This window comes from Quercus lobata, chromosome 9, assembly GCF_001633185.2.
Source record: "Quercus lobata isolate SW786 chromosome 9, ValleyOak3.0 Primary Assembly, whole genome shotgun sequence".
Lineage (NCBI taxonomy): Eukaryota > Viridiplantae > Streptophyta > Magnoliopsida > Fagales > Fagaceae > Quercus > Quercus lobata.
In genome coordinates this window covers 4,394,620-4,417,445 of record NC_044912.1, presented here as the reverse complement: position 1 = coordinate 4,417,445, position 22,826 = coordinate 4,394,620, and the positions used below count along the sequence as shown (strand labels likewise).

At 33.8% G+C, this 22,826-nt stretch overlaps 2 protein-coding genes across 3 annotated transcripts; both read left to right on the top strand.

Moving 5' to 3' along the window:
• Positions 1–3,087: 3,087 nt before the first annotated feature.
• On the top strand, positions 3,088–15,718 carry LOC115960488 (suppressor of mec-8 and unc-52 protein homolog 1). 2 transcript variants are annotated; one of them, XM_031079418.1, is made up of 16 exons: positions 3,088–3,241; positions 3,773–3,983; positions 5,255–5,407; positions 6,359–6,407; positions 6,939–7,022; positions 8,071–8,174; positions 10,308–10,394; positions 10,472–10,525; positions 11,425–11,520; positions 12,173–12,300; positions 13,904–14,030; positions 14,132–14,191; positions 14,309–14,416; positions 14,541–14,641; positions 14,841–14,892; positions 15,403–15,718. In XM_031079418.1, exons 1-16 carry the CDS (start codon positions 3,213–3,215, stop codon positions 15,499–15,501), a joined length of 1,542 nt encoding a protein of 513 aa, XP_030935278.1. In that variant the 5' UTR covers positions 3,088–3,212; the 3' UTR covers positions 15,502–15,718. The 2 variants fall into 2 exon arrangements, with proteins under 2 accessions (XP_030935278.1, XP_030935279.1); XM_031079419.1 differs by lacking the exon at positions 3,088–3,241 and adding an exon at positions 5,025–5,140 and having other exon boundaries at positions 3,896–3,983.
• A 2,572-nt stretch (positions 15,719–18,290) lies between these two features.
• LOC115962055 (GDSL esterase/lipase At1g71691) lies at positions 18,291–22,571 on the top strand. The gene is made up of 5 exons (XM_031080923.1): positions 18,291–18,615; positions 19,803–19,924; positions 20,316–20,555; positions 21,342–21,591; positions 22,149–22,571. The coding sequence occupies exons 1-5, from the start codon at positions 18,372–18,374 to the stop codon at positions 22,382–22,384; spliced, it is 1,092 nt and encodes a 363-aa protein (XP_030936783.1). The 5' UTR covers positions 18,291–18,371; the 3' UTR covers positions 22,385–22,571.
• Positions 22,572–22,826: the final 255 nt, after the last annotated feature.

The window sequence follows — 22,826 nt, the reverse complement described above, 5'->3', positions numbered from 1 at the left end:
TGCCATTAACTACCTTGGAGGTTTTATATCGAGTCGTTGACTACTTATACTTTTTTCGAGTTTTTAAGGTATCACAACCTTAGGGCTTGTATTGAGTGAAGTAGAGCAAAAGACCACCAACAACGCGAATTTTCGTTTGTGATGCTATACATATATAATGAGTTTCTTATATTTAAAGAAAGTATTAGACTGCCATGAGGTCATATAATGTAAAATGTGGATGGTACAATTGTATATATCTCCAAGTCACCTCTCTTAAAATCTCAACTAGATGTGGTCAATATTAGGTGCCTAGGTGGTGTACATAATGACTCAACTTTGTCTTTCTTTCTTTCTTTCTTTTTTTTTTTTTTTTTTAAAATTAAAAAAATGATTCAATTTTATGTAATTATATAACTGCTTGAGAAATCTACATATAATTAAATTACTTTAAGTTACTTTAATATTAAAGAAATTATTTGCTAAATGAAGAATAATTAAGGTTCCAACTAGGGATGGCAATGAGGCGGGGCGGGGCCGAAGGATGGGGTCTTCGTCCCCGCCCCGCATGGTTTTATCTTGCCCCATCCCCGCCCCGCCCCGCATGACGGGGAATACTTTCTCACCCCATCCCCGCCCCTTGCGGCCCCACGAAGCCCCGCCCCACCTCGTAAAACTCTACTTTTTGTTAATTTGCCCTACAACTAGTACAATTTTTTTTAATAAAACCTATTTCATTAATAAAAATATACTTGAAATTACAACTAAATTTATCCCATCAAATCAAATCAATTTTTAGAAAAAATTGAATAATATATCCAAGTGTTTGACAAGACAATCATTTAAAAAATAAAAAATAAAAATCTCATAGTATAACACATAACAAAATAAAGGCAGAGAATCATATTGGGTAGAATAAAATATGCTAATATTAATATGTTTGTTTAAATAGTAGGGTTTTAAGATATGAAAAATTTACAATTATAACTTTTAGTAACGTGGGGCGGGGCGGGGACGGGGAGGGGCGGGGCGGGGTGGGTCTAAAAAGCCTAAACCCATCCCCGCCCCGCCCCGTGGTGCGGGGCTAAAATCTTGCCCCATCCCCGCCCCACCGCCTTTGCGGGGCGGAGAAAACCCACACGGGGCGAAGCAGGGAGGAGCGGGTTAAGCGGGGCGGGGAAAAATTGCCATCCCTAGTTCCAACACAGTAGTTTTAGAATTTAATTAAACTTTTGTAAACACGTCTAGAGGTCAAATTATCAAAAATTTAGATTGATATGTACCCATTATAGTATTATTGAATCTTGTAGTTCAAATGGCATGCCCATGTCTTCTCAACATGAGAATGCGGGGTTGAACCACCAAGAATGTAATTCCCTTAATCTTTGTCCTTAGTGAATCACATTTCATGCTATCCCCAAAGTGCATGTTATCACTCTTAGAATTCCTTAGCATGCACCCTCATGCATTCAATATCCCCCACTTTGTGGATGATAGTGCTTCACAAACGTAACATTGTCTTTGGTTGGGACCGGTAATTTCCTTAGTCAATCCCTAGATAAAGAGAAAGCTATGCTTTATGCCATTTGCTTGGGAAGCCATTTACACACACCAAAAAAAAAAAAAAAAGAAGAAGAAGAAATTAAAGAAAAATAAGATGGTTTCTGTGACAAATCTCTCAAAAACAGATCAGCCTGAAAAGCTAGGGAACTAGCAAAGAAATTAGTTGCTAAAGATTAGTTAATTAATCTTGCATAAAAATTTTCTCCTTGATTTCATTCCTTCAAAGGCATGCATCTAGCCCTTAATTCCAAGGCATTTTCTCAATTAGCATAAAAAAAATTTGACCACGCCTCGAAGCATTGTCTTGGTTGTCCAAAAAAAGGATGGTAAAATGTGATATACAACCTAGATCAAGAGCCATCACTGCCAATTCTGCAAAGCCCAAATTTAATCCTTTTTTAGTGCCATCCGTCATTAATTACCACGTCGTGACTCGGGGAATTGGCACCAATTTTGATTTTTGATAATCTCAACTCAAGCTCCTTTTTCCTGGGAGAAGTTTAGCGTTAGAACATTTCTCAAGGTCTAAAAAGCTACAAGGGATTGAAATTTTAAAGTGATTCGCACAAAAATAAAACAATAATAATGAATAATGATAAGGATCATACTTAATAAAGGTAAGGAAGAGAGGTACCATGCCATCAGTTATAGTTGGTGGGAAATAAAATTTACTTCCATGTAGTCAAATCATAATGGCTATTTTAGATTTTTGAAAACGTTTATATTCTCAAAATGTCCTAAACATGGGTAAGACTAGCATTTTAGTATTGGATAGACCAAAATTAGAATGAGACTATATATGTAATTAAGAATTCGTTGGGTTGTATCAAAATTAGATAAACCTTTGGAAGACCACTTATTACTTATAAAGGAAAGTATTTGATGTGTGTTGTTGACTTTTTTCTAATATTGCTATTTCTCATATCACCATTCTCATATATATATTATTCTTAATTTAGTTTTCAAAGTTACAAATAGTATCCAATAAAAAAAAAGTTACAAATAGTATCAAATTGTGTTAATTTAAAATTAAACTAATAAGAACTCTCCAAGGATTCTTTAAAAAAAAAAACTCGTGAAGAAATTTACCCGAATTGGCAACTCCTGATATTTCCATGAAAATGTTTGTGGTTCAAATTTTCTCTACCCAACTCTCAATTTATATATATATAACTCATAGAGATCATTTTCTTTTCAATAAAGCAATCCAACATTAAACAAATTCTAATTAAATTGATATTCAATAAAAAAATCCCAATTAATTTAGGTAGTTTTTTTTCTTCTACAAATTCTCTAATTTGAAATTTTCTTGAATAATATTCATTAATTAATTATTAAGTATATGTAGAAGATTACCGACTTTTTTTTTTTGGGGGGGGGGGGGGGTAAAAACTAAAAAGAAGGTTACCACTAATAATCAATTGTCTAATAATACAACCTTAAAATAGAAATTACACAAACGGCATGTCGTTTTCTCGTTTATAATTATTAAACCGACATATCGTGGATGCAAGCCGGGCCAAAATTTGGGCCCCAAGTCACTTCAGGTCACCTATAATATAATCTTCCACCCTCCACTCCGATAGTCACTCTGCTAAAATCAAACATTCAAACCCTAAACTCTCTCTCTCTAACTTCGAAATTTCGTTCTTCAACACTCGCAGAGAACAATGTCGTTCCTCGAAATCGAAGCTCGAGAGTAAGTTTTTTCTACTTTTTGATTTTCCTTCTTGCTTTTATTAGCAACCAAACAGCTTTTTAGGAGAAGTTGATTTCGGTCTCTGTTTGGTTCCGCAGAAAATAATTCCGCAGAGCTTTTTTCTTCGTAGAAACAGATTTTTTTTCGCATTTTTCATTAACTTAAGTTCTTGCCCACTGTATAATCTAGTATTTAAGCTAAGTATGTGTAATTATAGAACCTATTAACCTTATTGCTCAATTTGTGTGTATATATGTATGTATGTAACATTGATTTGATTCACATATAGAGTAAAAGTTTTGGTTTGTTTAAATTTTACTTTTTTTGACAAGTAAGAAAATTTTATCAAAAGAATTACTCAAAATTATACACAAAAAGAAGTGAATTTGTGATATGTATTAGTGTATTACAATTTGTATGACCCCCATACTCGAGTCGAGACCAATCAATCTACACGAGATGTTATTAGTGTTTTAGCTACACGAGATGTTGATGTGGTGTTGTAATTTTTTTTTGTTGTTTTCTTTTCAGCGTGATCAAGATTGTGCTCCAATTTTGCAAAGAGAATTCTTTGCACCAAACGTTCCAGACGTTACAGAGCGAGTGCCAGGTTTCTTTGAATACTGTGGACAGTGTGGAGACGTTTATTGCTGATATTAATAGTGGGAGGTGGGACGCAATACTGCCTCAAGTGTCTCAGCTTAAGCTTCCCAGGAATAAATTGGAGGATTTGTATGAGCAGGTAAATAGAATGTCACTCACTGTTGCAATCTTTATTGTTTCGTTATTATTTGACATTGTGGTTTGTTGATTTTTATGTCATGTTAATGCCTTTTTTTAATAGGTTTTTTGAATTTTACAATGGTCATGTAATTTTACTCCAATAGAATTTATGATTAGAGAATGACTAATTAGTGTGCCCAAGAAAAGGATACCCGAATAATCATTGTTAACATGGTTAGATTATTATTGGGTTTGATTTATCAAAAAATAAAGCAAGTTCTAATAAGAATATGTTGTTTCAATAAGAATCTTTTGTTTTGAGATTTTTTTTGGGATAAGTAATGGTATTTTATTAAGTAAATAGAATGCTTCATGCACGCAATAATGAACAAAAAGTAGCCTAAATTATGCACAAAATTCTTGGGCAAAAATGGAAAGACTCGGCCCAACTTCCATCCTCCCCCAAATTCATGCATCATAGCTTTTGATTCTTTGATCATTTTTATTAGTAGATACTTATCCGGTGGGCAAGGATATGACTTGTTAATTACCAAGCTGAAGCCAGAAGTTTGAGGTTGTCTTATTGGGTTCCAAGGGAATTTAGTGGTTTTCTTTACCTTGGCCTTTTCATGTTTACTTGGGGTTGCATCTTTTGGTTGAAGTTGAAGTGCGTCCTGTGGAGAATTCTTTGAACATCTGTCAGAGGGTTCATTCATCGCTGGTAGTGTTGTATTTATAAAACAGTTGGAGAGGCTGTGGATCATTTTCTATTACATTCCTTGGTTGCTAAAGTTGTGGAATTCCTCTCTACAGGAATATCTTGAGTGATGCAAGATTAGTCTTTGTGTTGATAGGTTATTGTCAAAATAGGTTTGGAAGAGGCAGGTGCAGTGTAGATTGTAAGGCAGATTTACCATATGATCTGGTTTATAGAGAGGGAGAGAAGAAAGTAGTATATTAGGGGATGGAACTTGTTTTCATAAACACAAGTTGCTGTTTCTGTGATTTCCGTTTCCATGGATGCCGTACTCTCAGATTTGGCTCTTCTCTATCCTTGTAGGACTTTCTGGATGCTCTTAAAATATGATTTTTCAAGTTGGGTTGGCTTTGGGTCGAAACAGTTCCATCTGTGTTTGGACCTGTATGTTAGACTGATCCCAAAATTATCTCTTCCAGGTTAATTTCATGCTCTTGTTGCAGATTAGTATGAAATATATAGACTGTTTAGCTTAACTTTGAGGTAATTTTAGTAGACACATTGTGATTTTGCTGTTTTTGTGAATTTTGCAGATTGTATTAGAAATGATTGAACTTCGAGAATTGGATACTGCACGTGCTATTTTAAGGCAAACTCAGGCAATGGGTGTCATGAAGCAAGAGCAGCCTGAAAGATATTTGCGACTTGAGCATCTCCTAGTTAGAACTTACTTTGATGCGAATGAGGTTAGTAGCTAGTACTAATGTGGTTGTTTGATGTGCTGTTCATTTGCATCTTTCATGTCATGAAAGTCTTTTATGTTATTGTTATTATGGTTGTGTTGGTTTTGAATATCTTCCTTTGGAGAACTTCCTTATTGAATTTCATTACTATCTTCTGTAGTAATGTTATTACATTTCCCATAAAATGGGAGAAAAAAGAATTAGATTACTAGGAGTCCATTGGAAAGCAACATCAAGAATGTCACAAATCTATAGAATATCTAGTGAATAGTGAGACTCTTATATTCAAAGAGTGTTACATTTAACAGGAAGTAGATCTTTAGCTGTGAAAGTTATATTTAACCATGAAATTTATGTATCTTATATGGCTACTTAGTAGTATTTGATGTAGTTATTTAGCAGAACCCTTACATGCTTTTGATCAGATGATTTACCTTATAAGCTTTATGTAATTTCAACACTTGTTTAACAAAATTTCTTTGGTAACCAAAAAAAAAAAATCATTTTGTATCCCATATATATATATATATATTTCATCATGATGTCAAATAAAATTTCAAGTAGTTTTGATTGTTCACCTCACTCACATTATGTGGCTATTTAGGAAATGGAGAAAAAAAGTGACTTTCATATTTATTCCTTATGATTCTATACACATGCTTCTTCATCATCCCATCAAAGTATGTTGGAGGTGAAATATTGGTGTACCACATTCTGCTGCTTGGACCAAGAAATCTGTGCCTTATATGTACTCTTCTCATTTGTTGTCTTGATGGCCTGCATTGGCTTTTATCACGTTCTATGTGGGACTGCCTAGAAAGAGAATGCCAATCTATGAATTGAGAAAAAGGTTTTCATTGTTATCTTTGATTAGTTATTGACAGGACTTTGGGGTGATTTAAGTTCTATGGATGTGTTTTTGTATTGCACATCTTATAATGTATTATCTGGCAGGCTTACCAAGATTCAACAAAAGAAAAACGGCGTGCACAAATTGCTCAAGGTACTCCTCTATTTCTTTGGTGGTCGTTAGATATGACTGAAGATTTCCAATCACGTAGAAGTTGTGAACAGTGCTTTCACTTTAATTTTTGTCTTAATTGAAAATGAACTGATATTTCCTTGATAATTAAAAATAGGTGCAACCTTAGTACAGTGGATGTATATTAATTAATGTTACAATTATTGTGGAAGGGAATATTAATTGCAAAACAAATATAAAATGTTTATTAAGAAAAAAAATTAACATTCAATTTGGTATGGAGTTCAATCAATCTTATGTACGAATGAGAAATATTCTTCTCTTGAACATTATTTTTACAATTAAAATTTTAGCAGTTACAAAGTTTATAATATGACTAGGCACAATAATGACCCTTATAATCTCCATTACCCTGATTATATAGTGATCATTGATATAAACCGAAATACGTGGGTTTAGGCATTGCATGTTTATGAACTTTAAATCCCTGTTTCTCTGTTTATTATTATTTTTTTGGATATCAATGAATGTTCTTCTCTTTTGTGTTTTCAGCTCTTGCTGCTGAAGTTACTGTGGTCCCACCTTCACGATTAATGGTTCTAATTGGCCAGGCTCTGAAGTGGCAGCAGAACCAAGGTTAAGATTTGCATAAAATGTCATGATATATTTAAGGTTTTTATATTTATTTTTTTAATTGGGTAAAAAAATTGGAGGAAACTTTGATTAGTTGGGTTCTTGTGAATGTGATATTTGAATTTCTACATCTCTCTCTCTCTTGTTTTGATATAAACTTTATATCTTGTTACCGCTTATAAAAAAAACTTCAAATCTTGTTATCCATTTGTTGGGCACAAGAACTGGATGATTATTTGCACCCTACAATTCAAGTTGCAATAACAGTATTTAATTCTTGCTTCATTTTATGTAATTATGTGTAGTGCAGTTTTTATATCTTAGATAATTGGATCCAAGGTGGTCAAAGGCGAATAGCGACCTTAAGGCGCCAAGGCCTTGTATTGCCTGAGGCATGAGGCAACAAAAAGGTGCTAGCCCTAGCAAAGCGAGACACCAAATTCTTAACATATTCATTATACATATAGAACTTAAATCATATGTACCTAGTGTATTAAAATATTATAATGAAGTGTTATTCAATGTGTTGCATGAAGAAATTAGGTCTATCAAATTATTTCAAATAGGATTAACATGGTTTAGGCTCAAATCAGTTGATTTTGCAACAGGCTTCTACATAATAATAAGTTTTACAACAAATTTTTGTAAATTAAGTTAAATATCAATATGTTTAATATTATGCCTTTTTAAATTAATAATCTAACAGTAGGTTTCATAACAAACTTATATTAAAAAAAAAAAATTTCAATTTAAAAAAAAACTTTTGAGTCTCGCCTCAGTGCCTTTTTCATGACTTAAGGCGGTTGCCTTGCTCGCCTGGCTCTAAAGGCGCCTTGCCTTAGAGCCTTGAAGGCGCCTTAGTGGCGCCTCACCCTGCCTGGGCGCCTAGGCGAGCACCCAGCTCACCTCTGACTACAATGATTGGATTTTCAATTTGAAATGCTTTATTTTTGCCTACCTATGTTTGGGGACCACAAGTGCATCGTTTTCATTGAAACACGTATGCCCAAAAGCTAGATCTTAGCAAAGCATCTCCATCTCTCTCTTTCAGGATTACTTCCTCCAGGAACACAGTTCGACTTATTTCGAGGAACTGCTGCTATGAAACAAGATGTGGATGACATGTATCCAACTACTCTTGCACACACAATGAAGGTGAGGTGTATATGTCTTTGTTCGAAACAATTTTAGGTGCTCTTTTATTTTATTTTTTTGATATGTAATTTAGGTGAACTTTTATTAGTTTACAAATGTTTAAATTGTATGTTAATTTTTATTTTTTTTATTTTTTTTTTGTTGATGGTGTTTTATTAGGTTTCTAATTTATAATTTGCAATGTTAATTTTTGTTATATTCTTGCTTGTGGGGAATGACGGCTTCACTGAATGGATCTTGCAAATGGATTTTATTTGATTGTTTGTTGCATTTTCTGGTTGATACTTTAGAGAGTGCAATCTTTGTTGTTATCGTATCATAATTTTTGAGTGGACTATATCATAATTTTAGTAGAAAAATGTTTTATTTGGCTTTTCTCCTTTATGATGGTAAGTTCCAAATTTTGTTACTCTGAATTGTCGTAAATTGCTCATTTTGCCCTTTTTACAACAACTTATTTTTTTTGAGTTTGGTAATCTTCTTTTTTACTCTGTAGTTGTTATTGAGATTGTATTTTATTTTTTAACACCACTTTTTCTTTGATAAAAATCTATGAAGCACAGACGCGGCACCAGAGGTGCCGCACCCGCGTCGGACTCGGTGGGACGTGGCGACACGCGAGGGATGCCGCTGCCCGCGCGTCCGGCCGCGTCTGACCGCGTCATGCCACGTGGCGTTTTAGATTTTTTAGCCGAATCGCGCCGACTCGCGTCGACGTGGCGCCGAATCTTGCCGAAGCGGCTCCGACTCGGGCCGTATTGGCCGTATCGGAAGATATCGGCCGAAACGGCCGATACGGCCGAAATTTAAAAAAAAAAAAAGCACAGAACGCACTGTCTCTCACTCTCACTCGTCTCTCACTCTCATTAGTTCTCTGCCTCTCTCTCATTCCGTCTCACTCGTCTCTCACTCTCTCTGTGCTCTGATCTCTGCCTCTGTCTCTGCTTGGCTGCTTGCTGTGACTCTGTTATTGAGCTCATTCTTTCTTCAGCTCTCTCTCACGCATTCTTAACTCAGGTATCAACACTATTGTCTATTGTCTATTGCTCTTAAATTTGGTATATGTTTGTATAATGTGAAAAAGTATACTTAGCAATATATTAAAAATATAAATAAAAATATTTTTAATAATTTTTTAATCGCCGAGTCCCGCCGCACCCGCACCCACCTTTTTCAAAAATTGCCGAGTCCCGCACCCGCACCCGAGTCCCGAAACGCACCCGTGCTACATAGATAAAAATAGTACTATTGAAACACACAGATTGACAAGACTACATTTCTCGTGTGCTAAAAGAGGTTGACAGCTGTACCAAGTGTGTGTGGCAGTATTAAATTCCTAATTTTGTTCGAGATTGAAGTAAAATCCCAGTCTTCACTTGAACACCCAGAGGATGATAAATTAATTATATGTATCTTCACCAGTTAAACAAAGAGTAATGCTACAGATCCTGCAACTTTTACTACATAGACCTTATAAGTTGATTTGTTAACTTTTAAAGTACAAAACAAAAAAGTAATTAAGAAATTTATTTATTTTGTGGCTGATGCAGTACAAATCAAATTCACTGCATGTTAGTTTGCAAGCCTTTTGTTGCAAAATTGGTAGTAGCTTTAGCTTTTCCCTTAAAAAAACTGTGAAAGACCAAGAGAGGTGGCATATAATTGATATTATGATAAGGTGTGCCTTGCTTTATAATTTAAGCATCATCTCATATAGAGCATGACAGTTAGGGATTTTAGTCTCTTGAGATTTAATGGTTAATTGTGAGCATCTGCTTCCTCACTCCCTTTGCTTTATTTTTGGACAGTTATCTTGGGAGCCAACTTTTTTCTTCTTGTTATTACTATTTGTTTTTCCTTTTTTCTTGGAGAACTTCTAGGGTTGCAGCATTTTCTGCTTATTCAATTATTTTTATAACATATTTGTGGTCTTGTACTGTGCTTTTTACATAATTTATTAGAAAATAGTTTCTATGTCTATATTTGTTTTGCATTTTATTTCAAGTCTAGCCAACCCCAAACTTTTGGGACCAATGCTTGGTTTTTATTGTTGTATTTTGTTTCTAGTCTATATAATTTTGAGTTGGTAGTCTTAAACTTATGATCTGATGTGTTTGGTGGTGTGTTTTGCAGTTTGGGACAAAAAATTACCCAGAATCTGCTCAATTCTCACCAGATGGACAGTTTCTTGTCTCTTGCTCTGTTGATGGCTTTGTTGAGGTCTATATAATCATGATACTGCTCATTTTGTCAAAAGTTTGTCAAATTTGAATGTTCTGACATATGATCGCTTTCAGGTCTGGGATTACATCAGTGGGAAGCTCAAGAAGGATCTTCAGTACCAGGCTGATGTGAGTAGACATATATATAATTTTGCTAAATTCTAGGAACTAGTGCATGATTTTCATTTTCTATCTGTTAGAAAACCATTCATTGATTTTGTGTAGAATATAAATGTGGCTGGTAGTTGTTTGATCTGAGCATTTTGGGGTTGGCTATCATAATGTGCTACTTGCTGAAAAGAAAAAAGGAAGCATAAAAATAAGAAGCATATTTTTAAAAGCTCTTACAGTTAATTTTTATATTTCCCTTTTTAATAACTGTTCATTCTATCTATCATATTACATTGGTCATCAGAACATGATAGCTTTGTTAAATTTCCCTTCCAAACCATGGGCGTTCCAAATTAAAATTTTAGGGACAAAATTGGAAATATTAGAATATTGGGATTGAATTGGAACCTACCCTATATTTTATGGACCACAGATGTAGTTTAGCCATGGTTATTTTTATTTTATATTTCTCATCTTCATATGGTAGTTATGAATGTTATTTCCTGTGCTTGAATGTAACATATATACATTATATTATGTTTAGGCTGCTTGGCTATTGTTTTTCTTTTCCTTTTCTTTTTCTTTTGATGAATAAAATCATTTATTGAAACAAAGGATACTGTTTGTTCTTACTTATCAAAAAAAAAAAAGGATACTGTTTGTTCTACAAGTGAGGCAGCAACAATATTGTGTGAACAGTAACCGGCAACCCTTTAATTAATTAGTTAATATATTTTTTTTTTGATTTTGTACTGCATCAAGTATGTAAAATATTTATCCTTTGACAATGCTATGCTAACATGTAAAGATGACTGATCATTATGACAGTAAATACTATGTTTTGATATGTAGATTTTGGTAATTTCCTTGTAGTTTCCCTGTCATCGTTTGTTACTGACACCTATAATCTTCTGCAGGAAAGGTTCATGATGCATGAGGATCCAGTGTTTTGTGCTGATTTTAGCAGAGATTCTGAGATGCTTGCAACTGGGTCAAAAGAAGGAAAGATAAAAGTAAGTTCAATTTGTGTTTCTTTAAATTAAGGGTGAATCTTTCTTCTACTTATCTCCTTAAATGTAAGATGCATGATATGTGTGCATGGTTGATGTACAAATTGATTTCTTTCGAGTGGACCTTATTACTTGTGTACTCTGGTTTATGATTTGTTATAGTTCTCTAAATGTTATCCAGCAACACTTTGCAAGTATTTATTCGTACTTTCTTAAATGGTGAATTCATGACGTTGACTTGTGAGCAACATATATATTTTGTATGGACTAACCTGAATATTAAGCGTCCAGTGTCTCTATATATCATATAAAAAATCTATATGGCTAGCAAGTTGTCTTTAAAAACAATTTCTTTTACTTATCCAAAAAAGAAGTTGCCTTTAAAAACAAAAAGCCTTTTTTTAATGGCCTTTTATAAAGCTATTCATGATTCAGGCTGTCAATGAAAATTATGAAAATAATTTGAACTATACTGAACTAGCAAGTTTATCATTTAAAAAGTAAAAAGCTTATAAAGTGAGCCGACAACCATTCAGATTGTAAATATGGTCCAGCCTGGTTTATATTTATAAATTTTCCCATTTACTTGTTCAAATCTAAAAGTTTAATGAACTTCTTAACTCCATTTAATTTGTTGGGTTTTTTTTGGGTGTAGGTTTGGCGTATAAGAACTGGCCAATGCTTGCGTCGTCTTGAACATGCACATTCTGGATGTGTCACAAGTATTGTCTTCTCTCGGGATGGAAGCCAGTTACTAAGTACATCTTTTGACAACACTGCAAGGTTCATGGTTTTTTTTTTTTTTTGCTCATGTTTTCTATTGTGGCACGTTTAGGGAATGTTTGGTAACTGTTTTTTCCCCTTATTTTTTGTTTTCAAATTTTTTTTTCTATTTTTGAGACTAAAAAACTTGTTTGGCAATCCAAAATGGACAGAAAACAAAAATTATTCTCAAAACTCAATATGTGAAGGAAACTGAAAACATGCAAAATGCTGTTTTCAGTTTCTAATTTTTAAAAGTCAATGAAAACATGTATTTAATTTAATGAATTTATCTCATTTAATGAGTTAGCATTAGAGTTCAAATCCTAGTAACAACATATTTTAGTATTTTCTATTTTTTTCTCAAAAAAGTATATATATATATTTTTAATTTCAACTAACCAAACTGTTTTTGATTTCAAAAATACAAGAAAATTGTTTTTTCTTTATATTCCCAAAACAAGTTTTTGAAAATAGAAAACAAAAACTGTTACCATAGCTGCTCATGTTTTCTATTGTGGCACATTTATAGTTTTGCATGTTAACTTGTAGTATGTGATACTATCTTTATGTGTTATCTCTGTTATTTTATGTCTCTTTTCAATTGGTTTTCATTTTTGGCAGTTGCCCCATAGCTGTGTTACTGTGTGGTTATGAACTGTTTAATGAAGTGCAATATGGTTTTTGGATGACCTTGAATAGGAGAGAAGCATTCCTAGTAGGGAGTTTATAGAGGGCTGAGGGAGCTAGTGGCCTGGGAGGTTTTTTTTGGGCTGCAAGTAGGGTTCCACATACTTGTGTCCTCTCTTAAGACTCAAGTGATAGTTAATGCAATTATTTAGAGGATTGGTAGGGCCAATGAGCTGGCACTTTATTCTCCCATAATGACGGGAAGCAGGGTGAGGTCTTGGGTTCAATATTCACTAAGTGCGTGTATAACTTACCAATGAGAAAAAATAAAATTAAAAAGAGAGGACTTGTAGGAGCTGGGTACATAAATTTATATGTCCAATGGGCAGCAAATTACTCTTGTATGTCTACTTTCTATATTTGTGGACTGGTTTTTGGATGTGTTCAAATGTCATATGGCATAAGCTCATAAGTATTCTCCCTGTAATACTTGGGTGACTCTACTTTTTGATATCAATGAAATTTTACGTCACTTATTAAAAAAAAAAAAAAAATCTCTCTACACATTTTTCTTCACCTTCTCCATATATCTAATTTCTTTCATAAGATTTTAGCCAAACTTCCCTCAAATTATTCAATTATTATTAACAGAGTATGTTGGGATCCCCAATTTTGACAAATTGGAATGTGGAAGTACCATGAATTGGGATGCATGATCTGGTTTGTAGTATGTAGGGTGTGTAGGAAAATCCAGTGACTTGGGTTTGGTTCTATCTAATCTCACAGAATTAACTAAAACTTATCTCATAATGCTTTTTGATATGGTAACTGCTTTGGATGGTATGCCCTTTACTTTTAGGATTTTTTTGAACTAATTTTTGTATTGTAACTTGTCAGCGTAACCTTTTGTATTTGTATACTTAAGTTGTATCTTCTTTTCTTATAATAAATCTTATTCAAACATTAAATTGAAATTGAGGTATTGTTTATATAGAATCCATGGCTTGAAATCTGGGAAGATGTTGAAAGAATTCCGTGGCCATTCATCTTGCGTCAATGATGCTATTTTTACAACTGATGGAAATCGTGTTATCACTGCATCTAGTGATTGCACAGTAAAGGTAAGTTGCTTGGTAATGTATTTATGGCTGAACAAATCTTTCCCTTGTAAGGTTTTTCTGTTCTCCTGAGCGCATAGTAGATTAAGTTTTGTTTTGTGTAGGTCTGGGATATGAAGACTACGGACTGTCTGCAAACATTTAAGCCACCGCCTCCCTTACGGGTACTAAAATATGTCTTTCTCATGGTTTAAAGCAATTTTACTATGTCAATTTGCTTTAAAAGTTCAATCACTTTACTATTCTTGTGCCTAACTGCTGCCTTTTGGTTTTGCTGTTAGGGAGGTGATGCTTCTGTGAATTCTGTTCATCTTTTCCCCAAAAACACTGATCACATTATTGTATGTAATGAGACATCGTCTATATATATTATGACACTTCAAGGGCAGGTACTTATTCTTAATAGAAGCATAGAACGGTTTTCCCCAATGTATTCTAATACTGGAAATTGCACTGACTTTTTAAAAAAATAATACATATTTATTATAATTCTTCTGCATGATTTTGTTGTAGGTTGTAAAGAGCTTCTCATCTGGTAAAAGAGAAGGTGGAGACTTTGTTGCGTCCTGTGTGTCACCAAAAGGGGACTGGATTTACTGTGTTGGTGAAGACAGGTATTTTGATGACTTTTTAAGCATAAACTATAAAAACTTTTTCCTGCTTTTGTAAGGATTAAGCTTTATGTGCTATGAGTTTTTGCAGAAGTCGAAGTGGAACATTATGTTAACTGTTCTTGTTCCTGTTTTTGTTTCTTTAGCTCGAGCACTTTTTATGATTTTATTTTCAGCTATGTAATCCATGAATTATATGCAGGAATATGTACTGTTTCAGCTATCAATCTGGTAAATTGGACCATCTGATGAAGGTATGCTTTCAGTATCACATTTACTTGGGCGCATATATGGGGTGACAAGTTCAAAAGCTTGTATATAATATGTTACTGTATTGCTGTAGGGTGCACAATGATTCATCTACCATAAAGTTTGAGAATCATAACAGTTATTTACAACAATCAATCCTTAGTCCCAAAATTTTTGGGTTGGCTAAGGAAGCTTAACAGACTAGTTAGGATCGGCCACATGTATTCTTTTCCGTCATTCTCATTCTGTTATAATCTGTAATTGACTTGTGTTCACCAAGTGAATACTTTACAACTAGCACCTGTAGTCCTTTTACCCCAAATGTGACTTGAATCACAATCCATTCAGTTTTGAAGCTATGCATGCAGGCTTGGACTCATGTTTTTGTCATTGTATTGTATGGGCTGAAACCTTTGGGGTTCTATGTGCATGCATTTATTTGTTGTTTGTATAAGCGTACAAGCAAATGAAAGGTCTACCGTATAATATGATTTTTTTTTTTGGGCACTTTGCAGGTCCATGAAAAGGGTGTAACTTGCGTCACTCATCATCCACACAGGAATCTTGTTGCTACATGCAGTCAAGACTGCACTATGAAATTGTGGAAGCCGTGAATCTCCTATATCGTGGTTGCTCTAGTGTGCTCTATTGTAAATTAACTTTTTTGAGTTTCCTGTGATTCATATATATTATTTATTTGCGATTCATGTGATGCTACTGCCAAAGACCATCTGTAATTGGCAACGGTAACTAGATGTAATACTTAGAAATAATGACTTATTTTATGTACTACCCATTTGAGCTATTACAGCTCTGTTGCACCATGTCTCAGCAGCTTTTAATTTTTCGATATATGCCTGAGAATTCAGATCGTTTTCTCAATGGTTAAGTGCCCGCAAAGAACAAGGTTTGATCTCTGCGAGATGCATGATTGCGTTTGAAGACAGAATTAAAGAAGATAAAACATTGTGATTACGAGATATTTAGATGTTATAAGATAACTAATTCCTTAGTTTGTGCGTTAGAAAGTGGATTTGCCTTCATGATAAATGCGTAGATATTGTTAGAAGTGATTGTCAGAAGTTGAAAGATGAGAAATGTAATAGCATCTTAGCTTGTCATTTTACAAGTTTGGAGCAATGCAATCAAGAATCAAGGCAAGATATCCTCCAAAGAAAGCCTGGAACATGATGTCGGTAAATAAAAACTTTTTAATAGTAATAATGAAGAAATATGAATTTATCCTTTAAAAAATTGCATTCTCTAGACTCCACTATTAAAATTTTATCTGTTCTATTCTTTTATATTTCACTTTTCGAGTCAAAGAGGCAAAGCCATGATCAACGCTAAGTAGTAAGTAGCAGTAATAGTAACCCTCTTCAGTAGTCTTCACCTACACTTGTCATGCATGTTGATACCTATCCCCATTGAATACCACGTAACTGACCATTTTCTGTAGTAGCCTTCCACGAACACAAAAGCCTGAAGCCACGAATTTTTCCATTAAATAGAGTCAATAACTTGTTCACTACACACAGTTCAACACATTTTATGGGGAACATCAAATTTGGCAGTAGGATATTCAACTTGCATGAAAGAAATTAATGAGTTATCTCTCATATCTGCCTCACGGGTAAATAGCATTCTATAGAAACCAATCAGCTTCTTTCTTTTGCACTTTTCGTCTTGGCCTAAAACCCCAACTTTCAATTTTAGGCTGAGACTCTTATAGATTCAGCTATTCTTCATCAAGTTTGGCGTGTTGACTTTCTTACACAAACTAATACTCACACCCCAAGAGATAGATTTCCAAGGTTTTGGCTGTTGGCGGTTATCAATTTAAAACGTAGTTTTCAAAGGGTCTTAAAAAGAATTTTCTCCAATTTCAATGATTTTGGTCTTTTTCTGACTTGTATTCATCATCTATGGTAGCTCTTGGTTCAGTGAATACCATATGTGGCAGCTGTAGGATCTTGAACACGAAGATATGTCCCTTTTGTATTAATCTTAATTTTATTGAATTCAATAACTATCACTGAGTTACTGAGATTTTGCGTAGGCCAATACATTATTTGGTTAATACTTTATTTCAACAAGAACTTAGTTTCAAATCACTCTTCCCATTTGTTGTAAGGTTAAAAAAAAAAATGTTAAGGCTTTTGAATAGGGAAATATTGCATATATGATGCATCCAATAAAAGTTGGAAGTCTTTTTTTTACTAGTACTTAGAATTTAGGAAGATATTAATTCTAGCCGTACTGAAACTATAGTAACTAACTGCCTATTGCACCCAATTGTACAGTGACAATTTTTTTGTTTCTGATTGTAATAAAGTAATCAACGCTTCAGTTAGATGATAAACTGAACCTGTATTTATAGAGCAATATTTGGACACATGATAAACAAAGCTCTATTATTAAATTAAAGTTTGACATTGAACTCTCGACCAAGTATTTTGAATACAGAGACGCATTTACTGCAATATCTCTACTCATGAAATTTACATGGTGATTCTGACCCTACCAAAGCAGAGAGTTAAAGAGAGGAAAACATACATGGCAGTTGGGGCTTTAAGTTGTCCATAGTAGGTGACGCCAAATGATCAATATGAAACTGATAATAGTATATATGATTAAAATTTAATAATCCTTAAATTTGTAATTAATTAAAATGAATTAATTCTTATAAGCTAATGTAAGTCTGCGCTAAAAAAGCCACTGATCATAGAAATGAGAACGTTTCATTTGTTTCTGTCCCTGTTATCCTACTAGTATAAGATGTGGCTTCTGTCCAATATTCTAATACATTGGATGTGATACAGGATTGTCACATGATCAATTTTAGATTCGTATTGTGTATGTTTAGTATCCTATAGTTGTAACATTGGAGAAAAGCAAAACCGACCAAGACATTAACAATCGTATTAGCCTTAACACGAAATTATTTTTAGACACGTATCGTGGATCCAATGCATTGGAATACTAAACAAAAGCAAAAGCCTGAACCAACCAAAGGCATTAAGTGCCTTATTGGCCTTAATGAGTTAGATCTTAGCTGGTTTGCCAAAAACTAAAAGAAGAAAAGACGTTAAATATGAAGTCTATGCTATCCAAAGGACTTGAATTGATTAAATTTTTAAAACTTGTTACTTTTTTAGACCTGTCCCTCCCTCTCTAAAATTTAAATCTCAATGCAAAAGGAAAAATATAAAAACTTTACGCAAATAAAAAGAGTAAGTTTAAAAGGGCAAGAGGTAAATAATGAAGAGATGCCTGCACACAAGTTGGTTGCTTCTGAGTGTGTAGTAATTACTTCTGTGAAGAGAACGGATGAATGCATTTATTACCTTTTCAACTACTACCTTACCATGTCTATTAAATCTTCCCATTCAGTCATAAAATTATCAACTTTCACAAACTCTCTATCTCTGTCTCTCACAAAGAGTTTTAGTTATACACAGATACACAGACAAAAACTATATTCATGGCTAAGTTTAGGTTGTTATTGTGTTCATTGCTTGTTTTTTTCATGGTGTTGAGTTCAGTTTCAGGCCAAGGTAGTGCAAAGGTTCCTGCCATGTTCATATTTGGAGACTCTCTCATTGACAATGGCAATAACAACAATCTTCCATCTTTTGCTAAGGCCAACTATTTCCCTTATGGCATTGATTTTGATGGTGGCCCTACTGGTCGTTTCTCCAATGGATATACCATGGTTGATGAAATAGGTACTCCCTCTCTCTCTCTCTCTCTCTCTCTCTCTCTCTCTCTGTGTGTGTGTGTATGTGTGTGTTTGTCCTTTGAATTTGTGTTTAAATACTAACTGAAATCTTGTCATGCATTTAGCTGACTTTGAACCTTAGCTCACCTTTGAATGTGTTTCAATACTAAGTAAAATCTTGTCATGAATTTAGATAATGTTGAACCAGAGCTTTCTTCACTTCTTTTGGGTGTCCAAGAGCACTTAAATATTCTGAGTGAGTGTGGTCCTCCTGTTCCAGTCCACACACACTGAGTAGTTACTAATTACCCTGAGGAATCTTATGTGGACCCTAAGATACTGGTTAAGAGACTTCAACTTAGGATGCCATGGATCACATGAAGCCTAAGAAGCAATGTCATGGAATCTATCAATGTTTGTTAGTTCAATTTAATATGGTTTATTGTTCTTAAATTTTTCTTTGGATCTTTCTCTCTCTCTTTAGACCAGTAGAAAAATACAAAATTGTTTTTTTCCCTTACAACAAGTAGGAGTGAGGAATTCAAATTTCAAACCCAAAATTTTCTCATGGGTGAGACCTCTAGTAGACTATTTGAAGTTGAACTATAAATCTTTTGGTCAAGACCAATAGATAGTTGACAGCCAAAGAAGATTCCACGAAGAAGAAATTTATGCCAATTAAACAAATTTTATAAAGGAAAGCATTTAGAAGAATTAATGTCACATGGTTCTTTTTATGTTCTTAACTTTTAAATGCTCTCTTCGTTAATGTCTCCTTTGCACCTACCAAACCTATCCCTTTTATAAATGTGATTATTTTCACCTACAAATTATTTACTTAATTTATTTTTTTACTTGTTGCTATTGAGTACAGCTCTACTCTGTGTGTCATGCACTAAAGGGACAATTTTGGCTTTTGGAATAATATTCCATAGAGGGGGAAAAAAGACAGTACATCCCTCAAATTTTTGACTTATGTGAATAAAAAAGGAAACCAAAAAAAAAAACTTTTGTGAAACCAATTACATTTTCCCTTTACTTTGGAAAAGATAATAAACTAATTATATTGATTTGCTCCTCTTTGTGAGTTTTATAGTTAACTGTATTTTCTTTAATTGCATATTACTAAATGTTTTTCCTTTTCATTTCCTCCTATATTGACCACAAATGTTGGTGTGTTGTACATGTTTGCAGCCGAGCTTCTTGGCCTTCCTTTGATTCCTTCATTCTCTCAAGCTTCAGGAGAACAAATGCTTCATGGAGTCAACTATGCCTCTGCGGCAGCTGGAATCCTTGATGCCACTGGCGGAAACTTTGTATGCACCATGTTTTTCTGTATTCAATGTGGCACTATGTTTTGCATGCATACTTTAATTTATTTATTTTTGGACATTTTACTACTGGATTTGATGTGTTTGTCAATTATACTACCATCTTTTTTTTTTGAGGAAGAATTATACTACCATCTTGAACATCTATCTTATACTTTTCACAATTCTTGAACCATATAATAGAGCCAACCTACATGTGATATTGCCATTGCACTAATAAATGCATGGCAAACTCACAGTGCCTTATTATGTATATGGTAGACATTAAATAGCAACAAGCAATATGAAAAATCAAAATGGTCCCTCATTTCCATTGAAAGAAATGGTCTTTGCATTTTTCTTTTTTAATAGCTAATTTTTGCATTTATTTCATCAGATGAGTCGCATACCGTTTGATCAACAGATCAGCAACTTCCAGACCACCCTTGATCAAATAACAGCCAATCTTGGGGCTGATGATGTGTCTCGGGCAATCGGACAGTGCATATTTTTTGTTGGGATGGGCAGCAATGACTACCTAAATAATTACCTTATGCCTAATTTCCCAACCCGGAATCAGTACAATGGACAGCAATTTGCTGATCTCTTGGTCACACAATATAGCCAGCAACTCACTGTAAGATTTACTTAAATTGTTTGCAATTATTTTCTTATACAAAAACACCCACAAGCTTTGTAATTAATAGTTGTAATCCTCCATAAATCACATTTACATATGGATATTTTAAAAGAGTTGGAGCTTCAAATCTTTCGAAATATGAGTTAATTAACCAATATATGTTCCATCCATAATTCTTTAACAACACAATTGTGATCTTTTTTAAGCCATTGGAGCCTCAACAAACATTTGTACTTCTATTTGACACATCCTTACCATTTGATACTCAAAATAAAAAGAGAAATAAAATAAAAAATAAGATGGGTTAGAATAGTGTCATAATTGGTCTAGCTTTACATGGCTTGCCAAACTAGGTCACCCATAAGCTTGGTGATTCCTATTAGTTTTTAATTTTTTATAAGTAGATAGTGAGCGAAATATGAGATTGGAACCACAATAAGACACAACAAAAAATGTCACTACTACTAGACTATCACTAGAAACTCGATTCCTATTACTTATAGTTTAGCTTCTTCTTTCTTAGAAACTTAAATTACTTGTTTGCTTATGCATAAAATTTTAAAGTCTCACCTTTATTTTAGGTATAATTGTTATTATTTATTATTATTATTATTTTTTTCATTTTTAGCAAATGGGCCACCCTAAATACATTTGGCTGTTGAAGGCTTAAGAGAGTGTTTTGATTTTTTATTTTTTTTATTTTTTTATTGACTGAAAGAGTATCTTGATTGATAGTGGTATTAATCTAAATCCATTTGTGAATGTGACTTATTACTTACACAGAAAATATACAATCTGGGAGCCCGGAAATTTGTAATTGCTGGGCTTGGGTTGATGGGCTGCATTCCCAGCATCTTGGCCCAAAACCCAGCTGGACGTTGCTCAGACGAAGTCAACCAGCTTGTTGCACCATTCAATGCAAATGTGAAGACAATGATCAATCAGCTCAGTACCAATCTGCCAGGATCCAAATTCACTTACGTTGACATTGCTAGTATGTTTGAAGATGTCCTCACCAATTCTAGATCTTATGGTACGTACTTTCTACTACCATTGTTTACATCTATATAAAAATTGTGACTTTATGGGTGTTAATTATTCTAGAAAATAAAAGGGGTTGTCATCAATATGTTGTGGACTAACTTATAAACAAATCCAAACATGAAGGACCTGCATTTGATAATTTGACACCCAAACGATCTTTGATGCATGATTTAATCATATTTTTCCTATCCTATTTTACTATTTTCTCTGTATGTATTTTCAATGGATATATTTGAATAATAAAAATGTAAAAACAAGTCGTTCAAGCCAAATTGGTAATTACCTTAATCCCTCGAGTTATTTCTCTCTCTCTTTTTTTTTTTTTTTAAATTTATTTATTCCTTTTAACATTTTTGTATTTCACTTAGTGAAATGCTATCAACTAATGATATAGAGATATATTATGTGATGCCGGATTATATGAATTGAATTGGATAAGTTTGTATTGTGGGGGATGTATTAAGTCCCACATCTGCTATTTTCTAGGTGAAACTTAGCTATTTACCAAAATCATATTAACTTATTTGTATTACTTGTATTCTTTAGGATTAACTGTTACAAATCGTGGATGCTGTGGCATTGGGCGAAACAGAGGGCAGATAACATGTCTTCCATACCAAACACCATGTCCAAACCGAGAGCAATATGTGTTCTGGGACGCATTCCACCCAACAGAAAAAGTGAACGTGATTATGGCAAGGAAGGCTTTCAGTGGAGACCAAAGCCAGATTTATCCATTGAACATAGAGCAGCTTGCAAGTCTTGATAATGATGCTAATTAGTTTTTAGTTAGCTTATAGTCATGCAATATAGTATCCTTAATCTATAATGCTTCTATATTCAGAATTTTCCTATGTCCACTTGAGCATTGGAAGTAGTAACTAAAAAGAATCAGAGAACGGTTGTGGGTGTACTGCTACTATAATTACAAGTTTAATTGTTTGGCTTTGATGGTATTTTTGCTGTGTTTACAACTGCTTAATTAGTTTGGTTATTTCCTCTTAATCAACTGAATCTAAATATCAATAAGGTTTTCAGCTTGACACAAACTTTTATTCTACGGTTCAAATTTTAGTTCTTGTATCTAGTAGTGTATATACTACATTCTTGTGTCATTTAAACTTTAAATAATGTGACACTAGATACATCTTTTGATTTCAATGTTGAATCTAAATCATGAAATAGAAATGATGGATCCTAGCCTGTTTAGGACAAGTATAGCAT

Excerpts from the sequence above, each read along its gene's own strand:
- LOC115960488 (XM_031079418.1), top strand. The coding sequence starts at position 3,213 with ATGTCGTTCCTCGAAATCGAAGCTCGAGA. Across the intron at positions 3,984-5,254 it reads TGGAGGATTTGTATGAGCAG|ATTGTATTAGAAATGATTGA; the intron begins GTAAATAGAATG and ends TGAATTTTGCAG. Across the intron at positions 14,031-14,131 it reads CTAGTGATTGCACAGTAAAG|GTCTGGGATATGAAGACTAC; the intron begins GTAAGTTGCTTG and ends TGTTTTGTGTAG.
- LOC115962055 (XM_031080923.1), top strand. The coding sequence starts at position 18,372 with ATGGCTAAGTTTAGGTTGTTATTGTGTTCATTGCTTGTTTTTTTCATG. Across the intron at positions 19,925-20,315 it reads ATGCCACTGGCGGAAACTTT|ATGAGTCGCATACCGTTTGA; the intron begins GTATGCACCATG and ends TTATTTCATCAG. Across the intron at positions 21,592-22,148 it reads CACCAATTCTAGATCTTATG|GATTAACTGTTACAAATCGT; the intron begins GTACGTACTTTC and ends TGTATTCTTTAG.